The 24,514-nt window shown below is 37.1% G+C and overlaps 1 protein-coding gene across 13 annotated transcripts; it reads right to left on the bottom strand.

Annotated features, from left to right (window-relative positions):
- Positions 1-1,201: 1,201 nt before the first annotated feature.
- Positions 1,202-24,293, bottom strand: PTGR2 (prostaglandin reductase 2). Of its 13 annotated transcripts, none has more exons than XM_008534805.2 (10): positions 23,915-24,293; positions 19,266-19,334; positions 18,051-18,169; positions 10,747-10,938; positions 7,265-7,435; positions 5,824-6,033; positions 4,911-5,032; positions 4,001-4,088; positions 3,158-3,197; positions 1,202-2,266 (listed from the first exon to the last, which is right to left on the bottom strand). In XM_008534805.2, exons 2-10 carry the CDS (start codon positions 19,300-19,302, stop codon positions 2,190-2,192), a joined length of 1,056 nt encoding a protein of 351 aa, XP_008533027.1. In that variant the 5' UTR covers positions 19,303-19,334; positions 23,915-24,293; the 3' UTR covers positions 1,202-2,189. The 13 variants fall into 13 exon arrangements, with proteins under 13 accessions (XP_008533027.1, XP_008533028.1, XP_070449997.1 ...); XM_008534806.2 differs by having other exon boundaries at positions 23,877-24,235; XM_070593896.1 differs by having other exon boundaries at positions 19,175-19,334; positions 23,915-24,225.
- Between the last annotated feature and the right edge of the window lie 221 nt (positions 24,294-24,514).

The following is a 24,514-nucleotide window of genomic DNA, read 5'->3' as shown; positions in this document are numbered from 1 at the left end:
TGTATATTAGGATGTAAAAAGCTCTCAGATGTCCTGACTGGGGGCTAGAATGCGAGTTCCAGGCTGGATGCTAACACTTGTTAGAGCTTTATGAGATTGACTGACTTTTTAAGTTTTTGAATATTTGCTGCTTGTGGAAGGAAGAGGGACGCTAAGATAGTGGCAGTGGGAATTAAAGTTCTCTTAGGCACTTTCAAGGTTAAAGACAAGGCCTGATGACTGGGAAAAGAATGGGTGAGAGAGTAGTAGTTTGGGTACACAAATAAAGGATGGTGGTTTTAAAAACAAAGGAGAAACAGGTTTCAGAGGAAGATCATTCCTCTTTAGATAAGCCTTGTTTATCTACCCCAGTGCCAAAGGGCTATTTACTTGGGGGTTAAGATCCCAAGCTCAAGTAAAAGGTCAGAAATACAGATGTAGATTTAGGAGTTAACACACAGAGATGAAACACTCTCGAGATGAAATGATCCAGGAAAAGTATATAAAACAAGAAAATAAAGAAGCCCACTGAAGTCAACTGGAGGAACTGATTACTAACACAATTTGGATCTACTCTCTACAAATGTTGCACACAGAACTATAGTGCAGTGACAAATAGACATGGCAAGCAATAGGATATGTTGGAGTATATGAGGAAGCCATTTGGTGTAAACCTAATTCGGCCTGACTTTGTTTTTCCATAAGGGCCTGACATGGCCATTGAGCTGGCATTGTATATCCGCTTTAAACATTTCCTATGGGAAGAACAAATGCCCTTAAGATAAAGGTGCAACTCCCCCCGACACACACACATTGGCGTTTCCTTAAGGATAGGCATTTCTCCCTACACTAGGAACTGATTGATGTGCTCACCTGTGACCACCCAGCTCGAGACAACAGACCTGCCACCCGGCTGTGTCCACCAAGACAACAGACTTGCTACTTGCTGTGTCCATCAATCGCTGTGCTGACAGAGCAGTCTCATGACTATTGTAAAATGGACATTTCAATCACGTGTGAAACATCCTCTTCGAGGGTACATAACAACTCTGTACACCCCACTTCTTTGGTGCCCTTCCTTTCTTGGGGAAGGCAGGCCCTAGGCCATGGTCCTCACATTTTGGCTCAGAATAAACTCATCCAAATTTTCATTTATAGATTGGTTATGGATTATTTTCATCGACACAGTGTGTAAACAGATGACCATAAACCAGCACAACACTCAGAATAATATCAATTTTACTGTTCTAAAGGGTTGATTACAATTAATAAAACAAAGTCTCTTATTCAGAGGTACATTAGTAGACCTTGAACATTCATGTTTACAACCATTTGTTAATCTGCCCAGTCAGGCCAGTCATTTTCTGAAGCTATATTTGTTGTCTAAATCTTTTTAATCACCTAAAACTCCAAGTGATGTTTATCTATTTGCCCTTGAAATCTTTACAATTATTTGACAGTATGTGCCTGCTAATATAAAATAAACATATGCTTTTATCAATATATATTTGAGTTTTTAGGCTATACAGTAAATTATTTGGCAAAACACAAATAGATCATCTTCTGTATAAATCTAGTCTTTCCGTCAACCTAACAGACCTCAGTTACTTCTCTTCTCATACTACTCCCAACACAAAGCCTCTGCTCTCCTATCCCAAAAACTGTTCCACAAGCTCTGAATTACCCCAAACTCCTACACACACACCCTGCCATTAAGTCCCTTTTCCATCTACAATATGCAAAGGCCATCCCAATTCTATTCTTATGCCAAGTTTCAGTTCAGGAATTATGTAAAGCACTTCTAGTTCAGCAAATAGTTACTAAGTGCCTTCTCAAGCATTCCATTTTAAATCAAAGTTATTAATTTTAAAAAGCTATTTTGTATGATCCATTAAGAGTTATATCAAATCTCCAGCAGTTTCAGAATATCTGATAAAAATATCATATGTAATATTAGTTTTAGTAAAAGAAAGAAAAATAGATCATGTTGACTTCAATCTATTGTTGTAAATACTCATATGCTGGATGTAGAGTACGGATATGATATTGAAAATACAGGAAAGAATTATGCAACTAAGAAAATATCACCTATGGTCACATTTAAATCAAAAACTATCTGTATTCTAAGGTTTTTTTTAACGTATCTTGAAAATCTTTGTGCAAAATGGAAAGAAATCTATGTATTTCCTTGATGAAGACGTTTATAGAGATTACAAAGAGGTTTCTTCTGAAATGCAAACTATCTGCTTCCCAGTGTTACCTCCTGTCATCATGGACTGGAATGCAGCTGGAAAGACAGAAAAAAAACCTTGATTATCTGAAAACATAAATGTCATTATCATACATGTTTATCCGTAAGTCAGACACATACAATTAATTTGAGTAATTTCTTCAACGATCTTAATATGCAGCATAAAAGGAAACTGTCATGAAAAGAAAACAATGGCAAAGCTACAGGACAAACTAATCCAATTAACATCTTAAATTTTCACCCAAACTATAAATGTTTAATTGATGTCCACATCAACATTCACTGTTTACAGAGTCTGAAGACTATAGGCAAATAAGAGCGACGATAAACTGTAAGCAAAAACAATTTTTAAATAGCTAAAATATTATAAATCTAATCATAAAGTTTTACTAAGTGAAATATACATCTGTTATGCCAAAAAATGAGTGAAATTTATATTTCAGTTTAGTAAATATATTAAATTTTTTTTCTGAGAAAGGAAAAAAATCAGTTTGATTTAATCCTTTTCATTTGAAACAAACAAAAAGGTATGCCAAAATGTGTATGTTAGGCAAAAAAAAAAACCCACCTAAATATTGAAAATTTGCTTAATATAATCTTATGATGCCTTAGAACTGTTCAATTTGAAAAAGGTAAATAGAGGCTAAATGACTTTCATGATTCTTACATTTTTTTCAAAAGTTGTTTATGAAACCAGAGAAACACTTTTATTTTATGATTTGAAATGCGAAAACAATAACTCTTAAACACCACTAAGTTGAACTTTCATGGAGTTTGATTAAGACATTTAAGGAAACCTGTAGGACCATTTTACAGGAAAGAAATGATTCAAAAAGAAAAAAACACCAGAGAAGTAGAATTCAAAGAAAAAAGGGAGTACATGTGCTGAGCACGTGTATATAATAAATAAATCTACATTCATCTTACCTCCCATGTTTTCCAATCCATTTATCATAGTCTCTTTGATCTGTAAATCAAAATAGCTAGATTTAGTATTCTTTTGTATTATCTGAATTTATTATAGCAAACATATTAATTTCATAATAAAAATTCCTTCAGTGTTTCTATTTAACAGTTTCCACTTTTGCAAAAGGCAGCAATACTATTTAGCACTTTCTGTCGAAAAATAGACATTCTTCATTTCATGTAGGTAACCCAGAAAAGTTTCCTATCAATTGATTTTTCTAATCTTCAATTGGTAACATCACAAGCTATACACCCTCTTTTCAAAAAACGAAGTAGATAGGCACATACAGATACAACTGCTATCATTTCCAGGTTTCAAGAACATCCCAGGTCAGGATCTCTAGACCCAAGATTAGTAACTCCTGATTTTCAACCAACAACCAAGAGAGATAACAGAATGTCCAGGGAGGGCAGGAAAGGTGTATGGTGGTGGAGAGATAGGGGTACTAAGATGCGCTTATATGATTTTTGAGAAAGCACAGCTTCTAACACATAGTCACATTCCATAAATATTTGTTAAATTAATGAATATTACAATTTGGAAAAAAAATCCTATTGATTTTGTAATATAATCTAAGAAAAGTAAAAGTTAATAAAATTCTAGATAAAGGAAATGACAGTTTCTCAATTAGGAGGTTATACTCACCTGAGAGGTAAAGTTAATTTATAATATTCAGTATACTTTTCTTTTGTAGGAATTTTTATTATGAAATTAATATGTTTGCTATAACAAATTCAAATAATACAAAAGTATATCCAATAGCAGGAAGAATGATATTGATAAAGAGTAGAAGCAAGTTCTACCTTTAGTTTTCCTTCTTTAAACCACTGACTCAGCTGTAGAATGCCAGACTCAAATTTGTCCTTATAATTTAACACCAGAAATCTTTCTCTGTAGTGGAGAAGAAAAGGATAATGGTCAGAGACTAGGGAGGGAGTGAAAGAGTCCAAAATCAAATCATTCCAGAACTCTAATATCTGTTAATCTTTCAAACAACAGGCTTAATCACACAGTCTGGTCAGATATAGTTTTAGGTGTAGTTACAGGTGCAAGTGTAATGGACTTCTGTTTTGTCTGTTCAGCATCTACAACTCCATTTGACAAGAGCACTGTGATTTTACTTTGTAGGTAACATCTTTTCCCCACCTTCACACGACCAAAGCCAGGCCAGTCTGAGCCAATAAGTATCAGCTGTGGGACTCGATAAAACCACAAGGAGAGAGCTCTTCTCTTTTTGCTTGGATTGCTAACTTGGTAAAATATAAGACTAGAGATACCAGTCATCCTCTTGCTGCTGCAAGAGGAGAACGTGCCAGGGAGCAGAGCCAACCCAGAAGAAAGCACAGCCCAGAGGAGGAGAAAAACTGAGTCAGGACACCACTATGCAAACCCCTTATCCAGCCAAATCTAAGCCAGTATTAATACTGGACACCTCAGATACGTGAGCCAATAAATTTCCTTTGCACTTATGCTAATGTGAATTGAGTTTCTGTCACTTGTAAAAGACTTGCAAAAGATTGATGGAACAGATGTATTTTTTTAAAGTTTTCTGCCAGGGAGCTGTTAACCAAAACCTAAATATTGAACTGGCTTAAAATGTATATTTTCAATTTTTATTTAATATGCAAAAATTATATATGAAGAACAATACATTTCATATACATCTATGATCTTTAAATGAATCTGGTAATAAGGGGAAAGGGTGGAACACACCTTGTGATGTTTCTTTCTTTCCGGATTGCTTCTACGGCAGGGGGTAGTGGAGGAGGATAAGGCACATCTTTGTTGTACTGAGAAATTTGACCACACAGGATGATGTGGCTGCTCTGGTTCATCTGTTCAGAGAAAACTGATGATTATAGCCTAAGATACATGCTGTTCCTTTGTTTACTGATTTTATGGCTGCCTCAATGAAAGCCTCCTTGACTACTGTATTTAATCTTTATTGCCAATTAATTGATTTTGTTTAGAAGATATACCCATTATATGTATTTAAGAGTTTTATTTAACTAGAAAATAAGTCTACTCCAAAGGAACATAAAGATAAATGAGAGTTTGGTAATAAGCAAAAGAATGAAATTAGTTGTCAGTGATGTTCCTGCTACTTTTATTAGTAGTAGTAGAGTATTTCTTTGGATTTAAATAATTTAACCTCAACTGCAAATAATTTTACATATCGTAAAGATCAATGCAGTGTTAATAGGTAATGCTGATATTTTATAACATTGTCGATAGAAATATTTCAATACCTGCAATCTGTGAACATCCACTCCCTACCCAAAGTCAGGGCCACAGCTGTGAGTTGGTTAATGGTGAGTTAGGGGTCAGAACTTCACCATTTCAACCATGCAAACTGTAATTTTTCACAAAAATTAACTGCAGGTGAAAAATATAATTCTGCTGGCAAAGAACTGAAATTGATGCCCATAGTGCGAATCTGCAGGCAAATGGAAGTAGATATCAGCAAGCTCTTTTGTATCACTGAATTACCATACTGATCATGACATCATTTTTCACAATAAACCCTACAGTTTTATACAGCTTTTTTCTCTCTCAGTATCAGGTAAAAAGATATGATATCAGATAAAATGTAGTATTCAAATTGATAAACAAATCAGCAAACAACCTGACTTATCACTGTATCACTGATGTCACCGCCAACATTGTCAAAGTAAACATCCACTCCAGCTGGGCATAATTCACGGAGTTGTTCTGCCACATTCTCCTTTTTATAATTAATTGCAGCATCAAAGCCCAGTTCTGAGGTCAAAAAGAGGCACTTCTCATGTGTTCCACAAATTCCCACTACTCTGGAACAGCCCATTATATGGCCAATCTAGGGGAGAAATTTTTGAAAATTAGACAACTTTCTATTGTTACATTTAAATGGAAAAAACGCATACAGGATATTACAAGAATAAGAGAATGTTCATCACAATTTAGGATAGATTATAGGGCTTTTAGCTAAAAGTAATTTGAAACCAAAAGAACTGAGAACAGTTATTTTTTTAAAAATTAAGATTAAATAAAACTAGACTTAGTTTGAATGTTAAAATCTCTCAATTTAAAGCTGATTTTATAAAAGGGATAGTCAGAGCCAAGACATCACTATCTTGCAATTCAATATTTTTCAGGCCTGTAAGGAACTAAAATCACTAATAAGATAAAATGTTTTGTTTCAGTGGTTTCACACTATAAAGGCTATTATTCATAAAACAATGCACTTCATAAAATTCTATGGTAACATTTACCATATTTCTAGAACCTAAGTGTTTTCTTATTTGAAAATATTTTTTAAAATATGAGTTTATGGGGCCAGCCCAGGGGCCTAGTAGTTAAGTTCAGTGCACTCCACTTCGGCAGCCTGGGCTCAGTTCCCAGGTGTTGACCCACTCATTTGTCAGCAGCCATGCTGTGGTAGCAGCTCGCATACAAAAAAAAAAAAAAAAAGAGGAAGATTGACAGCAGATGTTAGCTCAGGGTGAATATTCCTCAGGGAAAAAAAAAATACATGAGTTTGTTTTTTAATTCATGGAATTCCAGACAAGTACGCTATGATTTTCTTTTTTGTATTGATTGGAGCAATGCTCCAGCATTTACCATGCCTGTTTTTGCTGGGAAAGATTTGCCCTGAGCTAACATCTGTTGCCAATATTCTTCTTTCTTCCTCCCCAAAGCCCCAGTACATAGTTGTATATTCTAGTTGTAAGTCCCTCTAGTTCTTCTACGTGAGCCACTGCCACAGCATGGCTACTGACAGACAAGTGGTGTGGTTCTGCACTCGGGAACCAAACCCTGGCCACCGAAGCCATAAGAGCACCCAACTTTAACCACTAGGCCACCAGGGCTATTTTTGGCTAATAGTGAGCAAGATACAAAAATCTACAACATTTTTCATATTGTTATGAAGACAGTGTAAGCAGGTAATAACATCATTTCTACCAGAAATGTGTAAAATAATTATATTATAAATTTGTTCAATTTTATCTTTTAAATCATATACATGTATCCAGAGATTCAATTATGACTACTTTTTTAGAAAACCAAATAATTCTGAGAAAGTTTACCTGCCCAGCCAAGGATCCACAAGCACCAGCAGCCCCACTAACAACCATTGTCTGATTAGATCCAGCAGTTATATGACCTTTTTCCTGTATCCCAATCAAGGAAGTCAAACCAGGCATACCTATAGCTCCAAGAAAGTATGAAAGGTGTCCATCCACAAGTTGAGGATCTACCTAAAATAAAACATAAACCTTCTAAAAATAATACTAGGAAATCCTGTTTGTCAACAGGGTAAGGACAACCTGTTATGGACTAAATTGTGTCCCTCCCCAAAATTCATATGTTGAAAACCTAACCCTTAATGTGACTATATTTGGAGACAGGGCCTTTAAGGAGATAATTAAGGTTAAATGAGGTCATAAGGGTGAGGCCCTAATCTGATAGGACGCTATTCTTTCTAAGAGGAGGAAGAGACACGAGAAATTTCTTCCTCTGCATGTGCACAGACGAAAGGCTGAATGCCATGTGAGGGACACAGTGAGAAGGCAGCCAACTGCAAGCCAGGAAGAGAGGCTTCACCAGAAACCAAATTTTCCAGCACTTTGATCTCAGACTTCTAGCCTCTAGAACTGTGAGAAAAATTTTTGTTGTTTAAGCCACTCAGTCTATAGTATTTTGTAATGGCGGTTCAAGCAGACTAATAAACAACCCAGTACAGTTTCTAGAACAGTAAACCATTCTTCAATCTTGTTAAAATTCTATAATTTACTTGTACAAAGTAAAAAACAAATGAATATTACTTCTCTTTATAGTAAAAAAAAAAAAAAAAACTTTAAAAAGAATTCCCCCATAAAAGACACTAATATTCTTTGTTGTCAATGCCTCAAGTATATCAAAAGAGAAGAAACTTAACAAGAATCACAAGGCAAAGTTGGAAGGTTTTAAAATCTCTGAGCAAACCCAAAGTAAACATTTATCTATATAAAAATCAGCTCAAACTCTAACAGTTCCCATTACTGATGCTTAACATGTACCATAAAAATGTAAGGAAGGTGTGATACAATTTCTTGATTTTATGTTTATCTGTTTACTAGGCCCTATAAATAATTAATTATACTTCTCTTACATTTCTGTCTGTTTTCTCTTTTTTTTAGATTGGCAACTGAGCTAACAACTGTTGCCAATCTTTTTTTTTTCCTGCTTTTTCTCCCCAAATCCTCCCAGTATATAGTTATATATTTTAGTTGTGGGTCCTTCTAGTTGTGGCATGTGGGATGCCGCCTCAACATGGCCTTGTGAGCAGTGCCACGTCCGAGCCCAGGATCTGAACTGGCGAAACCCTGGGCACTGAAGCGGAGCGTGCGAGCTTAACCACTCAGGCCGGCCCCTGTGTCTGTTTTCTTATCTGTAAAATTAGGGAGAATTGAAAAAAATGATATAGAAAGACTCCCCACCATAAAGGTTTTATAATAATTTTTTAAGGAATAATTTTGGTAAAAATTTAATAAATCACCAAAAGACTCAAGATTCATCACCTTAGTTTGATTTGTAGTAAACTGCCACAAAGAAATAAAATGGCAGTTTGTATTCAGCAGTTTCTTTGTTGTTGTTTCTTTTGTGTGTGTGAAGAAGATTGGCCCTGAGCTAACATCTGTTGCCAATCCTCCTCTTTTTGCTTGAAGAAGACTGTAGCTGAACTAACATCTGTGCCCATCTTCCTCTACTTTATGCGCAATGCTGCCACAGCATGGCTTGATAAGTGGTCCTAGGTCTGCACCTGGGATCCAAATCTGTGAACCCCAAGCTACCCAAGCAGAACATGTGAACTTAACCACTACACCACTGGGCCAGCCCCCTGTATTAGACAGGGTTTGGTTTTTTTTTGGAAGATTAGCCCTGAGCTAACATCTGCTGCCAATCCTCCTCTTTTTGCTGAGGAAGACTGGCCCTGAGCTAACATCGTGCCTATCTTCCTCTCCTTTATATGTGAGACACCTGCCACAGCATGGCTTGACAAGCAGTACGTAGGTCTGGACCCAGGATCCGATCAGGAGAACCCTGGCCGCTGAAGCAGAATGTGCAAACTTAACTGCTGCACCACCAGGCTGGCCTCTATTCAGCAGTTTTAAATGGCTATTAGTTAAATCTGGTTTGTGGTTAAAGGTAATGGAGATATTAAAGTCTACAATACACAGAAAGAACTATAGTACACAGAAATATTTCATTTAAGTAATAGTTTTTTTATCAGTAAAGCCAAAAAACATTGTGAGATGAGTTTTGTGTTCAGCAAACATCATTTCTCCATTCCTTCTGAATTCTTCTTCCTCATTTCTAATACCTATTCCCGGTGCTGGCCCCGTGGCCAAGTGGTTAAGTTCGCGCACTCCGCACTCCGCTGCAGGCGGCCCAGTGTTTCGTTGGTTCGAATCCTGGGCGCAGACATGGCACTGCTCATCGAGCCACGCTGAGGCAACGTCCCACATGCCACAACTAGAAGGACCCACAACGAAGAGTATACAGCTATGTACTGGGGGGCTTAGGGGAGAAAAAGGAAAAAAATAAAATCTAATACCTATTCCCAAAGCATTTTTAAGCTCTCTTCAACTGCTCAGTTTTCCACTACAACACAATGACAGGGAAAACTGGAAACTGCTGAATATTTCCTTTTCAATTCCTGCTAAGAAATTTCTAGTTCAGTGTATTAGTACCAGTAAATTGACAAATGATTGCATAACATCTTTCACATGTCATTACACATATTATGCTGGTAAAAATAATACAAAATAGTGTGCCAGTGGGTTCAATGGATTGTGGCAAATTAGGTACACTTACATGTTGCTGATAATATTATAAGCCACCTTTAACTGATTATAAGAATTTGTAATAATAAAAAATACTAAAATTTTATAAAGCTTTTTACAAAGCCTTAATCACTTTAATCATAGAATTTAATATTCACTTTTACTTGTGAAATAGCTACTATTTTTATTTTGCACATGAGGAAAGTGAGGTTCAGAGACATAAAGTAACTGTCTTTACAACATTTTAGGTTGAATTACACGAAGCTGCCAGTTTTTGTGGGTCAAAACAGACAAATATCAGTAATTTTATGTGGCTAAACCTAACAGTAGAAACTGAACTCAGGATTTCTGACACAAGATGGAATTTCAAGCACAAACCAAACGAATTTCTTAAGCAAGTGGCAATTCTCAAGAAACTTGAAAGTATACAGCCATAGCAGCTTTCTGATTCTTAGTATAAAATACTTTTTGATGCTTATAGCTCAAGTTTTATTTTATACACATAAAATTTGAGAAATAAATTAAATATGGAAGGCAACACCATTCATTGGTAATCTAAGAATGTCACAAATAGTTACAGACAACACTGGAAAAGGAACAAAGGCTTTCCATATTTTGGCAGCTATCTAAAAGAAAATGTATGCTTTTATTTTTCCCCTAATAACAAACAGAACTGAACACCAAATGCACAAAATAAGAATTACAAGGGGAAAAGAAATCAGATACTTTATATTATACATCACCTTTTCAAGGCTATTTCCATCCAGAATCACCTTGGTTTGCCAGGGCCAATAGAAATAAATCACAAAATCGCCTTTAGTAAAATTTTTGTGCTTGCTTTCTTCTATAATCCCAATACCTCCACCATCAACCACCTGAGACAGTTGCCAAGGTGTTATATAATCAGTGCCAGTGTCTTCATTCATTCTACAACGCTAAAAAAAGAAAACATTGATTAGGATAATTCTGTCTGATAATACTGAACCAGTTTACTAATTTACCCAGTGACTAAAAGAAAGGTATATAATAAGTAATGTTAAGTAAAGTGTTAGTCAAATAAATAAAATTTATCTTAATCTCTCTCTTTCCTTCAGTTATTTTTTTATCCTGAAAAAAAATGTATCCTCTCTCTAAAGAGTAAAGAAATGCAGTTAAAAAGGAATTTAAGTATGTTCTAAAATTAGATCACGGTAGTAGTTCCACAACTTTGTGAATAGACTGAAAACCACTGAATTGTACACTTTAAATGTATGAATTGTATTATATGTGAATTATATTTCAATAAAGCTGTTAAGATTTTTAAACAATCACGTAAAGAAATTTAAGTAATATTAACACATTACACTAGCAAAAATACAAAATAGTGTGTCAATGGTTTTAATGGATTGTGGCAAATTAGCTACACTTACATGTTGCTGATAATATTATAAAATGGTCTATTTTTAATAGAAAACAAACTAGCAACATATAGACCATACTACCACTCATTTCTTTTGGCCTAGCAACTCTACTTCTCCAATGGAAATAACCCAAAAAGAAATGAAATGATTTTTGTACAGTTGTTCATCACAACTTCAGCCCAAGTACTATATCATACCCCCTAATCTCAGGAGATGTTCTCTTTATTCTGCAAAGACAAAAAGTCACAATGGCACCACACCCTTTCAGGGGATCAGGGCTGAAGAATTTTCTGAGACGTAGACAAGGCTCTCTTCCTCTCTGTGGCTCATTCTCGTCTCTCTCATGGAGGCCAAGATGTAGAGGCCTACAGTGTGGTCCAGGAGATGGAAAAGATGGAAGGCTGCTTGACTAAGGGGCCCCCACATGGTCTTGTCCAGTTCACCAGGGGCACAGACCAAACTGAGAATTGAGGCAGAAGTTTCTTTCTTCGTTTCTTTTGTTTTTGGTGAGGCGATTGGCCCTGAGCTAACATCTATTGTCAATCTTCCTCTTTACTTTTTTTACTGCCCAAAGCCCCAGTACATAGTTGTATATCCTAGTTGTAGGTCATTCTAGTTCCTCTATGTGGGATGCCACCACACCATGGCTTGATGAGCGGTGCATAGGTCTTCACCCAGGATCTGAACCAGCGAACCCGGGGCTACCGTATTGTAGCGCACAAACTTAACCACTCAGCCACAGGCCAGCCCTGAGTCAGAAGTTTCTATGGGAATACCCTACACCTTTGCTTGTGTTCCCCTTTCATGTATTCTTGGAAAGCAAGTGTAGCAGTTGTTGGGTACTGGCCAGACCAAGGACCTGACTTTTAAACAAGGCTAATAGAAAAAGTGGGAACAAGTAATTCCCTATAGGTAAGTAAATGATGGCAACACAACAGAATATTATATAACCACCAAAATAATGCTATTTGGACTAGTTTTTCATATGAAAATATGCATATAAAGTCACTTAAATATGAAATTTAAATGTTATATACATATTAAATATAACTATGTAAATACTGTATCCACATGGTGATTAAAATTAGCTGTGAATTTGGAGTAATATAAAACTTTAATGACTTAATGTTCATTAGATTCCCTTTTTTCCTTCTAAAGTTGCTTATGTTTTGTTTTTCTTTAAGAACAATGTCTAGTGAAAGCACCCAAAGTGATTTTCTTCCTTTCTTCCTTTAATTAATAATTAATAAACACCATGCTAGTCACTGGAAACACAGTGATAAATAAGACCTTTGTCTTCATGTTTATTTTTTATTAGGGAAGACAGACATCTAATAACTATACAAATAATTCTTAATTACACGAGGGATAAATGCTGAAGGTTGAGGTACAGTTTTGGGAAAGTAAAACAGAGAGGACTAGTCTGAGGGTTCGGGGTGATTTTCCAAAGCAAATCTCTTTAAAGCAGGCTTCCAGGGAATAACAGGGGTTAGCCAGAGAAAGGGAAAGGGATGGGAGGAAGCTTTTAGATAGAGGGTGAGCACGTATGAAGGCTTGCTTGCATCTGTACCCAGGATTTTGTTTTAATCAGGTATGGTAAGATGAAAGACACAGAGACAACTGCCTTAAAGGAAGAGTTTATTACTTACAATTCCCAAGATGAGGGGCACACCATACCACACAGGGCCACATGGGGATGCACCAGAGTTAGTCAGGAGGCAAAAGCAGCAAGAGGAGAGCATGGCCCAGAGTCTTTTTTTTTTTTTTAAAGATTTTATTTTGTTCCTTTTTCTCCCCAAAGTCCCCCGGTACATAGTTGTATATTCTTCGTTGTGGGTCCTTCTAGTTGTGGCACATGGGATACTGCCTCAGCGTGGTTTGATGAGCAGTGCCACGTCTGCACCAGGATTCGAACCAACAAAACACTGGGCCCCCTGCAGCAGGGCGCGTGAACTTAACCACTCAGCCACGGGGCTGGCCCCAGCCCACAGTCTTTATTGTGGTTTCTGGGGGAAGGAATGGGCAAGGTGGGGAAGGCAAGCTTGAGTAAGTTTAGGATTGGATAGTTTGAATAATTTTGGTGGGCTCTAGCTAATAGGTGGTCCCTAGCTATCTGGTACCTGGCCCTGGGATGATTTAGAGCAGGGGAAATATTGGCTTGGGGTGTGAGAGTTAGATGAAGGATGTGTGATAGTTAGTGAAGTTAGATGAAGGAGATAAGGGCTTTAGATTGATTGGTTTACATATGAAAGGTGTGTCCAGGCAAGTTGTTTGTTATCTCTAAAAATCAGTTAGCCCTGGGAGGGGCAGTCTCTCCAAGATTAGCAAGGCCCCTAAGATACCAAAGCATCATAAAATACTGAAAATAAAAAACATGATTAATACAAGGCTTGAGCAAAAAAGGGCACTGGTGTGTTACAAAAGAAAGCAGCCCAGTGAGGCCAGCATACAAGGGTAAGAAGTAAAGTAGGGTATGGTGAGGCTGGGCAGGCAAACAGAGGCCAGACTATGTAGCATCTCAGACCATGGCCAGCATATTAGTCTTTATCTCAAGATTCATGAGAGGCCATTACACGATTTTAAGCAAGGTGACATGGTTAGTTGCTATTACAAAAAGATTACTCTGGCTGCAGTGTGGAAGATGGTTTAAGGGGACAAAGAGTGTATGCAGGATACCCCATTAGGAGAGAAAGGATGGTGATTCAGACTAGGGAGATGTCCTTGGAGCTTACTAAGAAGTGGACTGAACCGAGAAGTGCATAAGAGGTGGGATCCACAGGACCTGATGATTGACTGACGGAATATAGAAAACAAAGAGATAAAATTCTCAAGAAAGACTCGGTGCTTTGTGTAGCATGAAATGAGTGGATGAAGGAACTATTTATTTCCCTGGAGGAAAAAGAGGTTTCTTGTTTTTTGTTGTTTTGAGGTTGTGGGTGTTTAGAAGTGAAGATCATGAATTCAATCCATGTCATAGTCCTAGTTGTTTCATCATTTCTCCACTAATAAAATCTCTAGGTCATGAATTTCTCTCACTCCAAGACTCTCCGAGGGAATTCTGCTGAATGGGAACTTTATTCCAACTTAAAGAATTCTGTGAAGAACACATCCTTTTCACTTGTTTTCAGCTATTCCTTTTTGTCTGCTCTGTTCGGTTTTTAAAACACCTCTAATCTTGAACCTTGGCTGTATTTTGGTCAATTTTGTTCTCTTCATTTACTTTGTATTTATTATCCTGGGCTTAAGTGACATTCTTTACATTTTGTTCATTAGGATATCTGTAGTCCTTGGATGCCCTTGAGTTGTATCTTTATACATCAAAGTATAAAAGTCTTAAGAAATCCAAAGCAGTCAACATCAAGAACTGACTCTGAATACTAATTAGTGCACTGTCATTTTTCTCCTGAATTTGTGATAATTATTCTCCTCAGATGATCTGCTTAGCAAAGTCTAGACTGATGACGCCCATAGTTTGACTGAGCTTGCCTTGGCTGCCATTGAAAGGGGAGCATCTTTAGGTTTGTGGGAAATCAATGACCATTTTACCCGTTTCAACTTGAAAATTTGTCTATTTAGAATGTTTTAGACCAATCACCACCTCATTTCCCTAGCCCATAAAGAAAAATTTCTTGCTACCTCTGGGAAGAATTGTCAATGAAGTCATCAAATTGTGTTCCATTGTAAGCAGAATCAAGTGTGACTGGTGTCACTGGAAGACAGAGCCTGAATTGCACTTGTGGATCAGAGGGAAGAGGAGCTTTCCCAAAGCTATACAACTGTCCTGGCAGAAGGTGGTACTGCCAATTGGGTCTCCATTATAAGTGAAGCCTGAGAAGAGGTAAGCCAGGATTCTCTTTATCTTCTACAAGGGCACTCTAGAAGCCAGAAGGAGGAGGCAAGTATACGTATAGAAACAGTAATCCAGAAAGAGATTATAAATTGCCTATTTGTGTTCTTTGCCCAATTTTTTACTTTTTACAGATTAATGTATAGGAGCTTTCTGCATATCAGACATTACTATCTTTTTTCTTGTTATTTATATTGCAAATTTTTCTAAGTTTGCCATTTATCTTTTGATTTTGTACATTCCGTTTTACTGTGTTTTACAAAATACAGTGTTTTTTTTTGAATAGCCACATTTATCAATCATGTTCTTTCATATTATCTGGGTTTGCTGTCCTTCCAGAAAGTCTTTCATTCCCCAACATCATTCAATTGTTCACCTATATTTTTTCTAAAATGTTTTACAGTTTCATTTTTTCTTTAAGTTTTTATTATCTGTCGGGATTTATTATGGTGTAGGGATTGAGCTAAGGATGTAATTTTTTTCCCAAAAGTAAATAGTGAACTGATCCAACACTGTTTACTGAATAAAAAGCAATCCTGATTTTCTTTTAACTTTTTTTTTTTAACAAATAAAGACAGGAAGCTGTAAAACTAGTACAAAGAAGAGCAGAAATTAATGAAATAGACAATAGAAAAACAATACAGAAAATCAACAAAACCAAAAGTTGGTCCTTTGAAAAGATCAACCAAATTGACAAAGTTTTAGCTAAAATGACCAAGAAAAAAACAGACAAGACTTAAATTACTAAAATCAGGCATGAAAAGGGCCGGCCTGGTGGTGCAGTGGTTAAGTTTGCACATTCCGCTTCTTGGCGGCCCGGGGTTTGCTGGTTCGGATCCCAGGTGTGGACATGGCACTTCTTGGCAAAAGCCATGCTGTGGTAGGCATCCCACATATAAAGCAGAGGAAGATGGGCACGGATGTTAGCTCAGGGCCAGTCTTCCTCAGCAAAAAGAGGAGGATTGGCAGTAGTTAGCTCAGGGTTAATCTTCCTCAAAAAAAATTAACAAATAAATAAAATAAAATAAAAAGGAATGAAAGAAGGGATATTACTACCTACCTTTCAGAAATAAAAAAGATTATAATAGAATACTAAGAACAACTGTATGCCAATAATTTACACAACTTAGATGAACTGAGAAATTCCCAGAAAGACACAACTACTGAAGCTGACTCAAGAAGAAACAGAAAATCTTAATAGATCTATAACAAATAAAGATATTGAACTAGTAATTTTAAAACTTTCCAAAAAAGAAAAGCCCAGGCCAGATGGCTTCATTGGGGAATTCTACCAATCTTTTAAAGAATTCTACCAATTCTTCACAAACTTTTCCAAAAACAGAAGAGGAGGGAACACTTCTCAATTCACACTACGAGGCCCATATTATCCTCATACCAAAACCAGGTAAACACATCACAAGAAAAGAAAACAATAGACTGTGAACATGGTCTTATGACCTTATGGATGTAAGTCCTCCAGAGAATAGTAGCAAACCAGGGGCTGGCCTCGTGGCATAGTGGTTAAGTTCTCATACTCTGCTTTGGTGGCCCAGGATTCGCTGGTTCAGACCCTGGGCACAAACCTACACACTGCTCATCAAGCCATACTGAGGCAGCATCCCATATACAAAATGGAGGAAAATTGGCACAGATGTTAGCTCAGGACCAATCATCCTCACTAAAAAAAAATTAGCAAACCAAATCCAGCAACACGTCAAAGGAATTGCACACCAGGACCAAATGGGATTTATTTTAAGAATGCAAGATTGATTTGACATTTGAAAATCAATTAATATAATAAACCATATCAATGGATTAAAAAACAAAAATCACATGATCATTTCAATAGAAGCAGAAAAAGCATATGACAAAATCCAAAACCCCTTCTGGGGGTAAGGGAGTAATGGTGATTCTATTGTTTAATGGGCACAGAGTTTCTGCTTAAGATGATGAAAATTTCTGGAAATGAAAAGTGATAACAGCTGCACAACATTATGAATGTTCTTAATGCCACTGAATTGTACACTTAAAAATGGTTAAAATGGTATATTTTATATTATATATGTTTTACCACAATAAAAAAATATCCAACACCTTTTTACAATAAAAACACTCAACAAAACCAGGAATAGGAAGAAATTTCCTCAACCTGATAAACGGCATCTACAAAAATGCCACAGCTAACAAGATACTAAATGCTTTTCCCCTAAGATCAGGAACAAGATAAAGATGTCCGCTCCTGCCACTTGTATGTAACATCGTACTTCTAGTCAGGCAAGACAATGAAATAAAACGCATCCATATAGGAAAGGAAGAAGTAAAAGTATCCCTATTTAGAGAGCCTAAGTGCATGTGCCTGATGGCTTCTCAGCTGCAGTCCTGGGCAGTATATACCTTTGCAATAAATCTATCCAGAAGTAGCATAAGTGAGTCTGTTCCTCTCAAAACGAGACCATCTAGAATAAAGGTCTTATACAGAGCCTGCCTTGTAAACCAGACCAATCTGAGAGAATTTCTAATCCTAATTTAGTATCTTCAAGTTTTACTTACCATTGGGAAGTGATCGGGACATCTGAAAGAACTTGACTAACCACACATACTACTATTATGAAAACATTCTTTCTGTAACATTCCTTAAAAATACTTGTGAATAAAAACAAAGGCAATCTGTAATTCACAGGTGCCAAGATATAATTACTCCAATATTTATTAATCATGAGGATTGCATAATAAAATTCAGATGCGACGTGAAAAATACTAAAAATTAATTTTCACCAAGTCACAAAGTCCTGATTCTTACCATGTAAGGATCCACAGAAAGATAAAGAGTTCTGACTAGCACTTGTCCTTCATTGATATTATCCGGTAAATTTACTTCTTCTACTCGGAAATTTTCTGCCACTGGATTACCATTTTTTCCTAAAATATCAGGCAAAAATATAAAATCCACAAGTCACTTTCCTATATAACTATTTATATTCTTTAAAAGGTCACTCTAGGATTCAGAGCACTCCCTTTTAATACAGGCATGAATAAATCTATATTGTTTTGTAACTTCTCTGTAACTCAGCATAAATTCTTCAAACAGTTTAAATTGTTCTTGATTTTCTCCAAGAAGTTCCTTTGGAATATTTCTGTCAATGTCAAATTTTCTTCTTTAAGATGAATACAGGTAAATCACCTCATCTGTTTTAAAAGTATAGGAGGATTTCAAAAAGTAAAAGATCACAGCCAGCTTTTTTTTTTAAATATGAAAATTAAAATTCACAAGGTAGCAGAAACACCACATTGGACAAAGTAAATAGTTAGATAAACTTTCCTTCTTCATTTTAAGAAGAAAATAGAAACTTGAATGTAACAAAAAGAAATAAAGTCTTGAAAATTAGGAAATTAGAAAATTTGAAGTATGAAAAGAAAAATTTATAAGCAGAAGATGCCATCACTAAAAGTGTACTCTTACTCAGTTATATTTAAAATAAGCAAACTTCTTATTCATTGAATTATTAAATTTCTAAGGTAGAATTAGAATGTAAAGATTTTAATCTAACTGCTCACTTTACTAAAACAGAGGTCAGAAAAGGTAAGTGACTTCCCCAGGCCACACGCTAGGTAAGCAGCAAAACTAGGGCAGCACGCGCCCAAACCTCACAGGTTACCTCCACACCTGAGTTCTATGATTCAGGTTAGATGTCAGTGATTTTCACATAAAACAGAAAAGCAAATTTTAAGAATCAGTGATGCATACTATAAAGAAAAAACAAAAGTCACATATATTTGTAATATAATCTTCTAAATATTATAATTATTTTATTTCTTCAATAAATAGGCTTGATAAGTTATCACTTGAAAAATTGAGCATTACATTGTTTAAAGAGTTTTTTCTAATATCTCTACTCGTGTTAATATCTTCCTGCCTTAACTTACCACGTTGACATCATATTACTTTTTGATCCTCCATTTGTATTAATAATTATCAAAGACCACAGCTGTTCACTCGTCACAGACAAACACATACCAGGTCGGGAATTCAGTACCACTCTTTGGACAATCATCGCCTTGTTCGCACGGTGGTCTCACAAGATCTCTGTATAATATAACCCACGTAAATAGAAAAATTTTAAAATCACAAGAAAGTTTTGAAATATTAATTTAAAAATAAAAACAGCAGGGGCCAGCCAAGTGGCATAGTAGTTAAGTTCACATGCTCTGCTTCAGTGGCCCAGGGTTCCCAGGTTTGGATCCTGGGTGCGGACCTACACACTGCTTATCACGCTATGCTGTGGTGCCATCCCACATAGAAGGACTAGAAGGACTTACAACTAGGATATACAACTACGTACTGGGGCTTTAGAGAGAAAAAATAAAAATTAAAAAGATTTTAAAAAGCAGCACATTTGTGTTTCTGAACAAGGAGAGGAAATTCACATTTAGGGTCCAAAAAAGATATAGTCTCCTGTCCCAGTTTGCCTCCTAAAGCAAATATATGAAGAAAGACTAAATCTAATTAGAAATTTTGACTAATAGGAACAAGTTCATTGAAGATTGAGTGGGACAAAATGCTTTTGGCCTCACAATTCCAGCACATTCATCTTCATACCAGGATTATTAAGCCTCCCGCTGTGGCTTGATTAAAAGAAAACAATATGATATATTCCTCCAGAGCTAGCCAGTTAATCCAGCAGCAGAATGAAAACACTAGCTGCTTAATTGAGATGTAACCAAATTTTGAAAAATTCTTTTATTCATTTATCAAAATGGAAATTTCTTAATAGTTTTGCTCATTACAAAAGTAATATATCAAAAGTATTCTTAAACCGTCACCTTATAGGAAATTCTGTAATATAAAATGGCCAAATAAGTAAGTAAAGGATCAGTTTATTCTGGGTTTACAATTTGAGCTAACGAAAGAAGCAAAGTGAAGTTCTAGTATCTGACTTGGGGGAAATAGTCCTTCTTACTTATCCATCAGTAAAAATGAGAACAAACCCTTGGTGAGTGTTACTACGTGCCAAGCGCTGTTGTGAGTGCTATGAAATATACATATTCATTTAATATCTTATAATATTTAATATATATATTCATTTAATCTCCTAACAATCCTATTAAGGATTATTATTATTATCCCCACTTTACAGATGAGGAAACTGAGTCCTAAAGGGTTTAAGCTCCACCACTTCCCTCAGGTGGTGGACCTGAGATTCAAACCCAAGCTGTCTGACATTCCAGAGCCAATCTCTTAACAACTACATAAAAATTTCCATCCTATATGTTTAAGTTGTTTGATTTTTGAGATACTAAGCCTATATTATCCTTTTTTAAATTAACATATTTATTTACTACTTTTGTCTTCTCTCACTAGATATTTTGTTTTATTGTCTTTATTGAGAGGCCCAAAGAAAAACAACTATGTGAATCGCTTATTTTTTTACAGTAACAATTACAACATATTTAGCTCTTAGCATTGTTTCTAAATGTAAAGATTTTATACAGCAGCACACTTAGACATTTGGCAACCATCTGTAAATCCATTTAATATTTAATAATCCTTTGCCTGTATCACTGGGTAATTTCATTTATGCATGACTCTACTTCTAATCTAGTTTCTAAATTTGCAGGATCCTTGAAATTTCTTCATATTTCTCTATATCCCATATTGTACCTGAGTATCTCATCCAGACCTGAGATTTATACATATTCCAAAAAATGTTAAATAATCATCATGGAATATTTTTCAAGTCTTGCTTAATATAGTATTTATATGGAGATAATTTACAGAGAGGTTTCACACAGATTCCATTACTTATCCCTTAAAACCAAGTTATATAGGTAAATATATTACTATCCTCATTTTACAGAGGAGGTTGAAGTACAGTTTGTACCCAAGATCACACAGTAGGTAAGCAGAGGAGTTGAAACTGAAACATAAATCTCCTCATCCCAGATTTCACACGTCCTCACTCTTTCCAATATTGCCCTACAATCTCCCCAAAACAGAGTTCTTACATTTGCAGCCATATAATGATGCCCAACTCTCTTATAGGCACCCTTTCCAAGAGGAGGGGAATTCTGCTCCTGATTAAGACTTAAACGTCTGATGCTAGCAACATTCCATGAAATAGTATGAAAAACATGGATACTCATCCTATGTGCTTCCTTATTTTTTATAATGCACACAGTAAACTGATAATCTGTTTGTGACATTAAAGGCTAATTGCCCTCAATATCCATTCTCTCCTTCTGGATACATTACCTAGCCAAAAGACTGCATTTCCTAGCTTCCCCTTAAAACAAATCCCAGACATCATCCAATTCACCCCAAAATCCCTCAATTATGCAGCTCTGAGGACAGATTATTTTAAAAATAAACACTAAGCCATTAACCTAACAGAATTAATAGTATTAACTTAACTCCCTTCCTTTTTTCTTTCATGCCATTGATTGTTGAAGAAACATTTGTTTCTTCATTCCTTTGCCTATACGTCAAGTGTCTTTTGATTGCTTCCTCATGGTGTCATTTACCTCATTCTTCTCTCCCTTATCCTCGACTGGTAGTTAGATCTAGAGACTTGGTTAGATGCAGGTTCAATTTCTTAGGCAAGAATTTTTTAAAGTTGGTGCTGCATGCATCCTGTTTCATCACATCAAGAAGTTGAAGTCCATAACGTCTTATAGGGCTAAATATGTGTAAATATGTGTAATATATATATACACACAGAGATATGTATATATTTTTTTGCTTTAGAAGATGGGCCCTGAGCTAACATCTGTGCCAATCTTCCTCTATTTTGTATGTAGGTCATTGCCACAGCATGGCCGCCGATCAGTGGTATAGGTCTGCGCCCAGGAAATGAACCCAAGCTGCCGAAGTGGAGCACACTGAACTTAACCACTAGGCCACAAGGCTGGCCCCCCTAAATATATATATATATTTTTTTTTATTTAAGATTTTATTTTTTTTCCTTTTTCTCCCCAAAGCTCCCCACCGTTACATAGTTGTATATTCTTCATTGTGGGTCCTTCTAGTTGTGGCATGTGGGACGCTGCCTCAGCGTGGTTTGATGAGCAGTGCCATGTCCGCACCCAGGATTCGAACCCACAAAACACTGGGCCGCCTGCAGCGGAGCGCGCGAACTTAACCACTCAGCCACGGGGCCAGCCCCCCTAAATATATTTTTTAAAGGAAATTTTCTATTGAATCACCTTGTGTGTAAACCACGTAAGTATTAAAAAGCCAAGTTTTCCAAATGGATGCCAGGTCCAAAGATAACTGAACTTAGTGGTTATTAATAGCACCACGATGGCTAGATTTTCAATCAAAGGACTCTTTCCAAATGAACTTTGATATTTGCCTTTTTCTCTAATTACTTTCAATGTATGCTTTATTTCTTTAAAATATGCTCACTGTAGATTTATCCAAATACTGCTTATCAGCATGAAAAGTACACTATTAAAGTTCTCTCTCCCTATATTAAAAAACTCCCTGTTTTCAAGTGTCAAATACTACAATTAACTAATGTAGGATAATCACACAATATCCCTCGATAGCACAACAAACACCACATTTAAAACATAAAGAACTTGATTTAGTCACAAAATTAAAATCTAAAATATGACACACCAGATTCTAGATATGAAAGGAGGAGTGGTGGTGGTGTTAAATTCATCACAAGTTGGGGGGACAAAATCTCAAGTCTTCATTGACTGATATTAAGCAAACCATATTTGCTTGGTATGGTATTAAAGGGGATCCTAATTGGTGCCAAGTAATATTTCGAAATAACACCAGATCAATAATCAAACGAAAAATTCACTCTGGTGTGGGTCATAAAGAGTATATTATTTGAGCGTCCCTCTTGAAGGGAAAGGGCACCAAACTAGGAAGAGCAGAGTACTGTACTTGTCCTGCTTCTAATCACTTGGGATCTTGGGAAAGTCCCTTCTCTTCTTCTATTTCCTGAATGTTCCAAGTGCCAGGAACTAGGCTAAAGACTTTACAGTCATGGTCTCCTTTAAGCCCTCCACCCAACAACCTTAGGAGGATGGTACTGTCATTGTCCCCGTTTTATAGAAGAGGAAAGGGAGGCACAAAGAGGTTTAATAACTGGCAATGGTCGCACAACTGGTAATGACCTAGAACCCCTACTCAAACACAACACATACCATTTCCATGACGCGAGCTTCCTAACACCTTTTAGAAAACACTTATCCTGATCTTGTTCAAGGGTTCTACCACAAATTATTCTTTTCACCACCGCCATGTGACAAAACGTGGAAATCTCTGGGACTCCCTCCACTCTTCCTGGCCGGGAGCTCTCCTCCCCTTTCAGCCCTCCGGTTTCCTCCTTCCTCCGCCCAGGTCCTTCACGTGGGATTCCTGCACGGCTCTGCCCTCCGTGATCTCACCTTCCTCTGCGGCTCCCGCTACCAACCACTCACGTGGAAATTACTAAAACTCTGCATCTACAGCCAAACTTTCAAACTGACTTCCCAGAGCGCAAGCACCAAAAGGAGAGGGATTTGTGTCTGTTTTGTTCCATGAGTTACGTTCAGCTCCTCAATAAATGTGTTAAATGAACATCCCAGAGGCACCTTAAACACAGCTATGTCCATATTTGAGGCTGCTTACTCTCAACAATTCTTGAAAAAAAAAAAAAAAAGACTTGCTTCTGCTTCTTCAGCGTCGCCAGCAACTCCCGGAGGAAGCCTGAAGGTCACCCTGGCTCCTAGGCCCTCGCTCGCCCGGAAGGCCGGACCCAGCTGGGGACCCTCAGCCGCAGCGTCCCCAGGGCGCGGCCCCTCAGGCGTCACTCACCGCCGCGGCGCTCGGGAGAAAATCTCGCGCGGTTTGCACAGCTTGTGAGGGGCTCGCCGCGCGACCTCGGCCCTCCGGCCACAGTACGCAGGCGCACGGTTAGACCTCTGCCTGCTGCCCCGTCCCCTCTCAGGGGCGGGCTTTTGAAGTTTAGGCACCGTTCTTGGGTTCCCGTGTTCCCGCGAGAGGATGGGAAGGTAGGCGCTTTAAAGGACGGTCACTTGTCTGGGCAGTGTTTTGATAAATTAATCAGGATTGGTACCCTATGGCGGCTTCTGCCTGGAACCAAAGAACAAATCGTTCAGCCTTGACCAGTGAGTTCACTTCTAGCAGTACTTGAAGGAATTTTGCTCGTTTTATGGACTTGGCTTCTCCCTGAGCCTCGGATTGGAAAATTACAGTGAGAGAGGGGCCATGAAGCCTACCCCCCGTTTTATAGATGGGGAAACTGA

The sequence above is a fragment of the Equus przewalskii genome, chromosome 25, assembly GCF_037783145.1.
Source record: "Equus przewalskii isolate Varuska chromosome 25, EquPr2, whole genome shotgun sequence".
In the NCBI taxonomy this organism is placed as follows: domain Eukaryota; kingdom Metazoa; phylum Chordata; class Mammalia; order Perissodactyla; family Equidae; genus Equus; species Equus przewalskii.
Note: the sequence above shows the minus strand (reverse complement) of the source record. Positions and strands in the feature narration are given on the sequence as shown.